Raw genomic sequence first — 13,017 nt, forward strand, 5'->3', positions numbered from 1 at the left:
CCAGCCCCGGAAGGTTGCTTTAAGTACACCACATGTCCTTATATCTTACTGTTTTTTTTCTTTTTTATAGGTCCCTTACCTTCAGCCTAATTCCACGTACAAAATATGCATCCATAGTTTTAATAAGACCCTGACCCAGAAAGAAAAGATTGAAAAGATAGATGTGAGTAGTCACTTCATTGTCAGAGCTGTTTTCTCCTGCGGTAAGTGGAGAATGTAAAATAAATTGAATTAAGTTTGTGGGACCAGAGGAGCGAGGCCGAACACTTGATGTCCAGCGACTGGGAGCTTTCACGAATAGCCGTTATCTCTAGGAGGAATCATTGAAAATACTTGTCTTACGTAGCAGGGAAACAAAGTGCCATAGTACAACCTCTAGGATCAATGGCTGTCCATTTTCTTCAAAGGATGTCTGTGGTTTTCTAAAGCACCAAGTGTTTTTCAGTGTTTCTAGGCTAAGTACCCCATACTCATTTAAGTTACATCAAAGACAATACTCATGCATTGGATGTTCATTACGGCACTTGTGTATTTGTCTAGAGTGTCTGGTGAAGTACTGTTTCTCCTTGTGGAGACCATCAAATTGATGTGAAGACACTTATAGGCCATGCATGCTCCTGTGGGAAATATGGTATGCTAATGCCCTGTATTACCACCTAGTGGAAGGCCAATTCAATGTCTGACCTTCTAACAGACCTCGTAACATGGCTGAGGCCATGAGTCAAAGCAGAATCCTCTACAGAAAGAAAAGACAAATGCACAGTTTAATTTTTCGGGGTTCTTGTCTAGATCCTTGTCCGTGCACAGTAGGGTTCTGGTTGGCTGGATGAGAGGCCTCTGGCGTGGGTCAAACCCCCCAAAACAGCTGTCTGTAGATGGGTATATTTTCATTAAGGAGAAGATTCTGCTTCAGTGTATATTCTCAGTCATGTTTCGAGGCTTGTTAGGTCGAACATAGGGAAGCTACTTTCCACTGGGTGGTGCTACAGAGCTATAATTCCTTGTTCTTTTCCTAGAGGAGCTTGCATGAAGGTGTCTAGTCACACTAATGCGGTGGTCTCCACAAGGAGAAACAATACTTTCCCAAACCCATATCAGAAGCTTCCTGCCCAGACAGTCAGAATCCTACTGTGCATTGACGAGAGGAAAGAACCTCGAAACAGCCTGTCTGCACATAGGTTTATTTTCATTATGGAGAAGATTCTGGTTTGGCTTATGTTCCCAATATTATACAAGGTCTGTTAGAAGGCTGGACATTGAATTATACAGAAGCTGCCTTCCAATAGGTGGCATTGCAGATCCTTGTCCCATCCCTCATTTGCATTCTCATTGTGTATTGAACCACTTATAGAAGTCTGTGGGGCTTATTGTACTGCTGTGTACCTCCAATTTCATACAGAGGCATACGGATACCATTGTTACCCCTGAAAGGTAGTGCTGTTTAGATCAGGAAATCATATAATGACCTAATTTCTTTAAAACTAGTTTTTACAAAGAGCAGCTCTTGTTATGGAAAACAGTCAGACTGCTGTGTAATGCTAAGGAGAATGACTTGTAGGCGACTTCTTCGATTGGCTATAACAGCTGATCGCTGGGGTCTCAACATCTAGTCTCTAGCAGTCTTGTATGCTGGACTAGGGTCCAAGACGAACAATTTTTAAAGGGCTATTCCCATACAGGGCTGATGATCACGATTATGGAAACAGCCAAACTGGCTCTTTGTCGCTGTTCTCATAACGCCCATAAAAGTGAATGGCAGTTACATAACCAGTGCAGCGCAGCGGACTATGCTGTTTCCCTAACTTCCAAGATACAGAAACCGTGTATCCCATTGTGCTAAACTGTTTACTCAACTCTCATTCACTTCTGTGTTATGAATTATGGAAATTGTGTCAACGTTGGGATGTTTTTGGCCACCTCAGACTCTGGCCGTGAGCTGGCATGGAGTTGTGGGACCCCTATTCTAGAGACAGATGCAGGTCCCACCATTTATCAGGCATTTATGACAAATCCTGTGGATATGCCCTAAATGTTCGGGATGAGAATAGCCCTTTAAATCGGTTGAAAAAAAAAAAATCTGGTTATCAACAAAGCTTCTGTTTTTTCCTCTGCTGTGCATTTTTATTCTTTGCTTTTACTTTTTGTACATCTAATAAAGATTCTTGGCTAACACAGGCAATGGAGTTCATGCCGTTTAAAGGCAGAGTTAGTTTACAGAATGCGGAGCATATATTCTGCTTGCTGGAGGATTATGGACCTGACCCAAATACTGCTCCCCAAAACCCTCTGAAGATCTACTTTGGCCGCTGGGTGAGTTCTACAAAGTGCTGAGTAAATAATTTCACCCTTATAGAATGTAGGTCATTTTTTCATCATATTCTTTGACGCCTTACTCTAGTCATATTTGTCTAATTGAGGTTACATTCACATGGCCATATATCCGAGCTGTGTGCTGTCTGTACTGCAAAAATAATACACGGTCCTATAATAGCTTGAATCGTCACACAGACTGATGGTCCGTGTGAAAAACAAAAATCACGGCATGCCCTTTTCTCGGCTGCTTTCACAGATGAGAATGGCAAATGCAATGATCCATGAATATTGGACAGGCGAAGGGCAGCTGTATAGGTATTGCCTGATGTGAGTTGCGCTTGAGTTTCTTGGGTGCGATTTGCATAGGCTTTAGGTTACCCAAAGAGCTGGAACTCATGCCCTAACTAGTTCAGGGCACTATCTATCTGTAGACAATTTTCCAAAACTTTTCTGCTTAGAAATCATGCCAAGTCTGGCCTGGCATTGTTTTAAAGCATATGCCAGATTTAAGGGCTGGCATATAGCGCACTTGATAGAGATATTAGCATCCTGCTCGTATGGTGCGCTAATATTAATAGATCTCCCTGCAAATTGCTGGTGGCTTAAACAGTAATTAAGGAAGAGACAATATGTAGAAGGAAAAAAGAGTTCTGTGGTCATGAGAGGAAAAATTTGTAATGATGTAGTTCCACTTACTTGGGAGGAGGGGGTATGGTGACAACATATACCCCCTCCTGATGGTAATGTCTAGAGGATAAAATGGACAGGCAGGTATATATAAGCTGTTTATTTGATATAATGCAGGATACAGGGAAACAATGCAACACGTTTCGATGCTCTAGAGGCACCTATTTAAAGTATAAATAAGGTGATAACGGGGAGCGATATATATACAGGTGATTAAGGAGGTTTTACCAGCTTGCACAACCACTTTCAGAATGTGGGGCCTGGGGCAATCAGCTCATTGCCATGAGTCCCACTCTCTGCACCCATAGCAATTCTCAGACTTTGCAGGGGTAATACCCTATTTACAATGACAGATGATCACTCAAAAGTCACTCAAACGATAGTTTGAGTGACAGTTTTGAGCGATCATCTTTGCATACTTTATAGTAGCTAATTTGCTACCATAGAGCTATACAGGCAAAGCAGGACACTGCTGTGGCCACTGATAGAACAATACAGCTGTTTTGCATAAGCAAACAGATGTATTCTTCTCAGCACTGACTGCTAGTGTCCCCGCTGTGAATTTACAGCAGGACACAGGCACAGAGAATCTTATCAGAGCAATCGGCTGTGGTAACAGCCTGCTTTGCTGATAATAGCTAATCACTCAATTCTAGCAAGCTAGAATTCAGAGATCAATGACTCATGCACGAAAACTACACAATGTCCCTGCATTTAGACAGAACGAGAATCTTGAGCGATTCTCGTTGTGTCTAAATCAGTCTTTAGCTGTTGCCAGTGAGACATTTCACCTGCAGTGCAAATGTAACATAAGAGGACTGCTATTTACATAAATAGCCACCAAGTAATTACAATGACATTACATAGTCTGCCCAGACAGAAGACCCTGCTCTATGTGCTGTTCATATGCCCTATTGGGGTATATCAAAAGGAGATGCCATCTTGGTGCAATACCTTTAAAAAGTGATAGCAACTTGGTGAAAATAAAATTACCCAATAAATATAAATTACAATGCATTTTTTTCTTAAGATTGCAGATGGACAAAGAGAGCTGATCAATTCCTACAGTGTGAAAAAGAGGCACTTTATCGGGAACACAAGCATGGATGCTGGACTTTCCTTCATCATGGCCAACCATGCAAAAGTGAAGCCCAATGATTTGGTGTTTGATCCTTTTGTTGGCACTGGTAAGCCCCCCTGCATTCCCTCTATAAAAAAATATAATTTTTTTCTGGAATTCTTTTTTTCATGTTTTTATTCTATCTCCCACATAAATGTCCTGTCCCTTGTTACATCTCTCGCTTAGTATTGCTGACTGTGTGGTATATACCTTATCCTAATTATGTAAAATGAGACTTCTTGCTGTCGCAGTAGGTCGCCCCGACTGGACATTTTATGTCTCCGCATTTAAAAGTGAGCTTTAAGTTTCCATTTGTTTGTGCATGCAGTGAGGTCCTCAAAAGTGTGACTACTTTGAGGCAGATTTATTGCCATTTTATAGCTTCTGACAGTTTCTGAGCTCCTGAGGAGGGGTACCTGACACATTTATGTTTCCACAGGGGTTGGTGATTTGAAGTAATAGTTTGGAATTTGCAAGTTTGACTTGAAGACGGTTGTTTGTTTTAAGTTCCCCAATGTAACATTGATCTATCAGCAGTTGTAAAGAGACTAAACAGATGGCTGTTTCTTCCAAGAACAACTATAAATATCATCTTGATCCATAAAAATATGTATGTGCAATTGGAAAACAGCAGGAAGAGTAACATTTTTTTCTTGCACTTTTAAGCAGGTTTGGGATTTGCCATCTGTCAAAGGAAGAATGTAAATGGTTCTCAGGCGTGTACCTTTTAGAAAGTATGCCTTGATGTGCATGGATTGTGTCTGTAAAACACGTCTACCAGACATGTTCTCTCTCCATTCTTTCACATGGTCTTAAATTTGTGCTTTACCGCCCAGAATATGGTATATACCTTCCCCCTTGATGGCTCTAGCTATTGTGTTCCTCATGTTAAAACTGATCATTCCTATAGAGTCTCTCACCACTTGCTTTTGTGATTCACAAAACTACTAGTTTATTTCTTTTTACTTTGCATTAGAGCCTAGGGGGCCTTAGAAAATTTGGTAACCTGTATAAAATAACTTTGTCAGGATCCCGGAGACATAAAGGTGACTGCTTGTCATACGCATCATATTAGTCATTGACATCAGTCAGAGAACTTGCAATGGGGCAAACTAGTCAGAATAGTTTAAATTACCATAAGGGTGATTCTATGGGCCTCATACACAAAGGGATTAGTGCTGAACAGTTGATTAAAATTGTATGCAGAGTCTTAATGCGTACACTCAGTTTTTGACCAGCGTAGCACAAGTGCATCTTTTGTGCCCATATTACAAAAAAGTATCATGGTCTTGACTGTAGGTCTACTAACTTGATCGTGCAGTATTATAGATACCTGTGATTCTGTAAGTTCACGTCAGTAGACTCATGGTTGGGCTGGAACACTCGTCTGTAATTCAGACGCAAATGCGCCCCCATGATATGCTTACCTGTAATTGGCCTTAAGCTTAACCCCTTAACGCTATAGGACGTACAGTTATGTGCTGCAGGGTTGGGGTATGTATGAAGAGAGATTGCACGGCGATCTCTCTTAATACAAGGCAGGTGCTGGGTGTTTCTTAAAGCCAGCACTCGCCTGCAACAACTCCGATTGGCCGCGCAGATTATTGGAGCTGTTAACCCTTTAAATGCCACCGTCAATTCTGACAGCGGCATTTAAATCCTTCGGCTGATGTTATGGAGTCCCGTACAGCCCCCTGCGATGAGATCGTAGGGAGCCGTGAGGGTGTCATGGCAGTTGGGGGCATTCTGAAAGGCCCCAGGGCTGTCATAGCAGAATGCCTATCAAGCCATGCTTAGGGCATGGCTTGATAGAATGCCTGTCCGATCGCAGTATGATGTAATGCTATAGCATAACATCATACTGCAGGAACGATCAAAGCATCACATGTTCATGTCCCCTCAGGGGACTAAAAAAACAAGTAAAAATAAGTTTAAAAAAGTTTTACTAATTATTTAAAATAAAAGGTAGCAAAGTTAAAAAAAAAACCTTTTGCCATATTTATTATAAAAGAATCTAAATAATAAAGCAAAAATACATATTTGGTATCGCTTCGTCCGTAAAAGTCTGATCTATCAGAGTAACGCATATTTTACCCTGCACGGTGAATGTCATCTGATTTTAGAAAATAACAAACACCGGAGTTGTGCTTTTTTGGTCACCCCTGTCCCCAAGAAAAAATTTAATAAAAAGCGAGCAAAAAGTCATATGTACTCCATAATAGTACTAACAGAAACTACCGGACGTCCCGCAAAAACTGAGCCCTCGTACAGCTGTGTTAACAAAAAAAAAATTAAAACGTTACTGCGGTTAGAAGATGGCATCAGAAAATAATTAAAACAAATTAAATATCTTTGAAAAAAATAGTAGTACAGCAAAAAAATACTATATAAATTTGGTATTGTAGTAATTCTACTGACCCATAGAATAAAGTTATCAGGTCATTTTTGTTGCAGTTTGTGGGCCGTAGAAATAAGACGTACCAAATGATGGCGGAATTTTGTTTTTTTTCCATTTCACTCCACTAAGAATTTTTTTTAAAGTTTTTCAGCACATATGGTACGTTAAATAGCACCATTAAAAAATACAACTCATCCCGCAAAAAACAAGCCCTCACACAGCAACGTCAATTGATAAATAAAAGAGTTTTTTTCAAAGGGGAGAGCAAAAAAGCAAAAATGGGGAAAAAAGGGCCATGTGCTTTCGGGGTTAAAGGCTATGGACACCTTTCAGGGGACAAAACTTTTTCCACTTGAATGCATGTATTTTGGGATGATCAGTTTTGCAACAGGTTTAATTAAAAATTTCATAGTTTGTCTTCTACAGCTTCTACATATCACTGTGGTTAGAAACTGCAGTATGAGAATTAATAGCTAATCTGTCAACGAGGCTGGACTGAAAATCCATTCTTTCTCATCCTAACTTTTATCTCTTCAAGTCCTGCAGTGCTATATGGCTTATCGCAGATTGGTTATATTTATAAGGATGCATTTTTTTTTTTGCACCGAACAGGATGATGTGGAAAAACCTTTTGTAGTTTCCAAATGTGCCCATAGAGCAAAAATTCAACTCTTTTTGTTTCGTATGCATGTAAGAAATACAAAAGAGGATGCAGTTTTGGAAAATGTAGGAATTGCGGGCTGTTGTGAAGGTCACATTTACTATCAGGACTAAGCTAAAATGTTTGGAACAGAAAAGCTGGTTGTCATGGATCTTCCACAAGAGGGCAGCATTGAATAAGTAGTTTTCCAGTCAACCAGTCTAATGCACAACCCTATAAAATGCATATTAGAGAATTCCATGTGCAGCACTTTCATAGTGTGAGATTATAATTATCGATCTATCTATCTTTCTGATCTGATTTGGATAAGACTATTGGTGTTAAGGGTGAACATTTGCCTTATTCTACTCCGATAGTTTATGTGATTCCAGCAAGTAATATACATAATTTTCAGGCATTCTGTACTGACATTGCAGACGTGTCGCGGACCGGACGGCTTCCATTGACTTCAGTGTAAGCTGTCCCTGCGGGAACCGCAGAAAAATGGAGCATGCTGCGTTTTTTTCCCGGCGTGTGATCCACACGCCAGGAAAAAAAATGACATCCGCAGTTATTAAATACCTGCGGATGCCCAATGATGTTCTATGGGCATATTGAGCTGCGGATCATCTGCGCGGGTGACCCACGCGGATTCTGCAATTCAGTTATGGTCGTGGACATGAGGCCGTATGTTGTTGATGTTTGCCCAATAAGAGTGGCGTCACTATACACGCTGTTGTAAAACAACCTGTGTTTGCTAACAGCTCTACATGTAGACTATAAACAGGCTCCTGCCATTCATACGGGAACATATGGTGGTCACATTTTCATTAAAATGAGTTCTGCAATTTTACCTTCCGATAACTCTCAGGTTGCATATTTACGGTTCACATATGTATTGCTTTTTCATATAGTTTTGCCCTAATTGGTGGGGTTGTCATGTGCATTGCCACATGGGCTCACATAAACCCCCATTTTCCCAAAAAGTGAAATGGCAGTGATTTTTCATTGTGGATTTTTCTAAGCAAAAATGACGAGTTTCTAAAAAGCAAAAGCTATATTGGTGAATCCCATCAAGTCCATCCATGTATTTTATCATATAGAGCCATGGTTCATATCACATGAAGGAGGTACATTTGTAACTTTCAAAAAGAATAAAATAAACACCAAAAACAGGTAACTCATTAAATTTAAAGTGTACCTGTCAGGTGACTTTTTTGCATAAGCTGTGTGAGGAATAGCAGGGTTCCTGGCCATTCTGACTTGTCTATTTTTGTAGAAATTTTCCCTTCTGCTGGTTCCATCTCTAATTGTTCGTTTTCACTGAACTCTGCTTCAGAGTGGGTGGAGATTAGCTTCTATCATGTCACACAGCAACTAGAGAGGAGGAGATCCTGATGCTTTGTTTCAGTTTTGAGGACATTATAAAACTGTACTCAGCAGTGTAGCTGTAAATCCAGTTGCTTCTTCCTCCCCCTTTCCTCTCCATAGACTTCTATGGGCAGCAGCTGTAACCTGATCTCTCAGTGAGATGATAAGCTTCCTAAAGCTCTACCTCTCTGAAGAATTGAGAGTGAGCGAATGGTGCAGGAAAGAAGAAAACTGGAATCGAAGTGAAGAAAAAAGCATTTTTCTGCAATGAGCTATAGTAATAACTAAGACAAAAGAATGCAAAAAAAAAAAAGATGGGAATGATACTTTTATATGCCATGAACTCTGCAAATTAGTTTATAGCTCATAACAACCTTTCTGGAATTTTGATATAAAAATGATTCATGGGATTAACCCTTTAGGTATTGGCAGAATACTGTGATAATACACCCGCTTGGTCCCGCCATTTTTCATCACAAGTCTTCATTAGGCATATTTTTTTGATTTCCATTTTATAACATGTAAAGGTTTCCACCAGCACGTAGATGACTGTAGACTAAATTCCTCTTGTAGGGGGTCTCTTGGTACCATGTGCACACTTTGGAGCCTATGTATGCGGCACGGAGATTGATTACAATACAGTTCATGGACGGGGTGAGTAAACTATTCCTATTTTTACCTATATCTAATAGGACTTCCTCTGATGATGTCATCCCTCTGATGATGTCATCCCTCTGATGATGTCATCCCTCTGATGATGTCATCCCTCTGATGATGTCATCCCTCTGATGATGTCATCCCTCTGATGATGTCATCCCTCTGATGATGTCATCCCTCTGATGATGTCATCCCTCTGATGATGTCAATGGACTGTTAGAGCTGTATGTCCCACTAAAACAATAGGGTTCAATTGCTGAAGAATGGGAATTGATGTCTTCATGGCAAGCTTTTGTTTCAGTACGCTGTCCGTTTATAAGAAATCTGCACTCCTCTGTCTTAATAGTCTCCAAATACGAAGGTGTATTAAAATCATTGGATTCTTTGAGGTCAGCAGTTAAATAATCACTTTTACTGTTTGCATGGAAAAACTTTTATACCGTGCACTTTTCAGCCCTGTTTTATCATGAAGCATACACAATAATTATTGCCAGAACTACAGAAGTATTTGCTGGAAACATTTATTACATTAAGGCTTTGAAGACTTGGGTCGAATGTTTCATGCTAAACTAGTATTAACAGAACGTAGCTAATTTGGTACAAATGGTCCTGGGAAACAGGTTGTTTCAAGTGAAGTTTTATATCTGGAGCTGTTGAGCATATTGTCTCAAACTGTTATTCATTAGAAGGGTTGTCTGGGATTTGAAGAAATTAAGCTAACGGGAGGAAATGCAAAAAAAATTATTCAAAGGAATCCGCTGTTGTGCCTCTAGTCTCTGCTTGCGGCGGTGGTGGTGTGCCGTTCATCCATGTGACTGGCCTCAACGGTCTTGTCAAACTAGCATTACCGCTGAGACCAGTGATTGCAGCAGTCACATAGCTGTATGGCACATAATTGCTGCAGGGAAGTAAACCAAGAGAGTTCTGGAGCGCTGAGGAATTTAATAAGGGACTGTTTATTTTTTAACCTATTTCCTCCTGTTAGCTTAATTTCTTCAAATACTGGGCAGCCCTTTTAAAGTAGAGCTCCACCCGTGAGTAATAATGTTCTGTAGTCAGCGAATGGAATTTCTAGCATTTTTGTAATAGATCTTCAGTGCCTTCATTATGGAAGGAAAAAGCTTCCAACCTGGAAACCATCAACAAGCTGTCTGCGACAGAGTTTTTTTTCCTTCCTATGCCACTGTTTAGTACCTTGTGTGTATGAAGTCATATTGCCTTCTCCCCAGCGATTACATAGTACCTTGGCTGCTACACTATTGCTTTTTCTCTATTGATCTACAAGCAGTCAGATTGTTTGAGAAAGTTCGGCCCTCAGACTCAAACGTCACAATTTCTGTGGATTTCCTTCAATAAACTATAGATTCTTCAGCACTACTTGAGGAGCATCTTTTGTTTAACCCCTTAACGCCACAGGACGTAAATTTACATCCTGACTTCTTGGTATGTAAGGCAACAGAAGCTAAGCCCATGCCATCTGCAGCGGGAGTCGGCTGTGCCTAACAGCCAGCCTCCTACTGTTAACACTAGATGGAGCCTAGATGATTACAATGAATTCCATCAATGTCCTCAGGGACCCAAAAGACAGATTTGTATTTGCCAATGGCGAGGTTGACACTAAACCGTACGCCATCTTAGGTGTTTATAACCCACCACTTAATACTCCTTTTACAATCAGCTATCAATACCCTTTTGCACATGTCATATGTATGGGAGACTTTAATTAGGTCATGCACTCTATCAAAGATTGATTCCGAGTAAATCTGCTTCCTAGTGGATTGAGTGACTCCCCTATACGACAGTTGATAGTATGGGCTGGATTGATCTATGGCATTTACACCACCTAGATCTTTGTGAATATACTTGTCACTCCCCTGGTCAAGGATCGTTATTGAGGCTATTCATGTATCATCCAAATTCATTGTCCTCGAGGTATATCTGATCATAGTCCAATGCCTCCTGTTTTAAAATTCCCAAAACAAAGAACACTCCCAACTTGAAAACTCCACTCTTTGTAGCTTAAACTGATAGGCCCTAATGATCGTATAACTGACCAAATATTACATTATCTCCAAATTCATGATGATACTACCCAGCATGCCTTGAAATGGAATGCACGTAAGGCCTACCTTAGAGGCAGTCTCAGGTCCACTATTAAGTATATTAAGCCTTTCCATTCAAATTTCCATGCAACCCACACACTCCCTATCTCTTATTTATTTTGGGTGGGAAAGCACATTTTGGATTCCTTAGAAGTACTCAACTGAAACACATAAAAAATGAACTGTCATGTTGATTTTATTAGCAATTTTTTTGAAATTTAACAATTTCCAGTCCAGTGTCTGTCCTTGCCCGACATTAAGATTTCCCTGCAATGCTCCAATCCCGTACAAGGGCCAACACATGTTTCTAACTGTATGCAGGACAGCTCTCCGATGATAGAGGCTGTTCTGCTTATGTATGTTAGGGTATAGAGGACAGCGCTCATTTTACAATTCTGTCATGTATACTCAAGCATACATATGCAGAACAGCCTCCGACATCGGAGAGCCGTCCTGCAAAGTAGTAGAATCATATGTTGACCCTTACCCAACTTCAGAGTTTTGTAGGAAAATCTTAATGTTGGATGAGGGCTGACACAGGATTGCAAAAGGGTTAAAAGATCAATTTGTCAGACAGACCTCTTATTAGAATCTCAAGTAACTGAAGCTTCAAAATTTTATATATATATATATATATATATATATATATATATAGTGTTTCCCTGAGAATAAGACACTGTCTTATATTAATTTTTGCCCCAAAAAGGGCACAGTGTCTTATTTTCAGGGGGGGCTTATACTCACCTGGTCCGCGGCCTCCCAATGGTCCTTGGCGGCGCTGCGGTAAACTGTGTCCTCCTCGTCTCACAGCTGGGCTTCTTCCTGGTGATGGGGCTTTGAATACCCTGCCTCCAGCAAAGCACACGCTGTGATTGGCTAATCGAGCCACAGCCAGCTAATCACAGCCGGCGCTCGGTGAGCCAATCACAGCCACTCAGTGAATGATATTACAGCCACTCAGTGATGTCATCAAGCTGGAGGAAGTCCCAACAGGTCATTACAGACATGGCACTAAATTAATCCACTGGACCAGACAGCCTTCCTATAGAGGTCTTTCGGATACACACAGAGCGACTTTCCCCATTATAACAATACACACCGTGACAGGCCCTTCTGGAAGATTCCCTTCCATCTGACTTCTATGATGCCACTATTGTAGTATTATTAAAATCCGATAAAGCACCTGCTGATTGTGGCTCTTATTGCCCAATTTCGTTAGTCATTGTTGACTAGCAAATCCTAATTAACGTCTTAGCCACTAGACTAGACCAAGTTAATCTTTCTATTATGCATCCCGATCAAAGAGGCTTCATGTCTGGTAAATCACAGCTATAAATATCTGTAGGGTTCAAACAATATTCAGCTCGGCAGACTATATGATATGCCTTGGGCCCTGGCATCACTAGGCACAATGAAAGCCTTCGATTCTCTAGAATGGAATTTCCTGGGAGCTTGTCTTCTTTACCTTGGGGTTTTCCCTCAATTTTTGAAATGGAATAAAATCATATACAGGTTCCCAAAAGCTAACATTACAGTAAACTGTATCCATCAACTAACTTTGCTCTTCCACGTGACACTCGTCAGGGTTGTCCCATATCCTCCACTCTATTTTTCATACCCGTAGAAGCCCTGGCTATTTGATTATGCCGTATCCCTACTATCCCAGGTGTCTGCTGGGGAGGACGGGAAAGCATAGTGTGGCATAGTTCCAGATAGATGATCCTTTTAC

At 40.6% G+C, this 13,017-nt stretch overlaps 1 protein-coding gene across 3 annotated transcripts in view; it reads left to right on the forward strand.

The window, feature by feature from the left end:
* Positions 1-13,017, forward strand: part of TRMT11 (tRNA methyltransferase 11 homolog) — a 56,481-nt gene that overhangs the window by 10,636 nt on the left and 32,828 nt on the right. For all 3 annotated transcript variants that reach the window (XM_066605518.1, XM_066605520.1, XM_066605519.1), the window contains 4 exons: positions 71-163; positions 2,176-2,310; positions 4,031-4,187; positions 9,103-9,183. In XM_066605518.1, coding sequence (XP_066461615.1) covers positions 71-163; positions 2,176-2,310; positions 4,031-4,187; positions 9,103-9,183 — 466 coding nt within the window. The remainder of the gene's footprint in view (positions 1-70; positions 164-2,175; positions 2,311-4,030; positions 4,188-9,102; positions 9,184-13,017) is intronic.

Source organism: Eleutherodactylus coqui, chromosome 1 (genome assembly GCF_035609145.1).
Source record: "Eleutherodactylus coqui strain aEleCoq1 chromosome 1, aEleCoq1.hap1, whole genome shotgun sequence".
Lineage (NCBI taxonomy): Eukaryota > Metazoa > Chordata > Amphibia > Anura > Eleutherodactylidae > Eleutherodactylus > Eleutherodactylus coqui.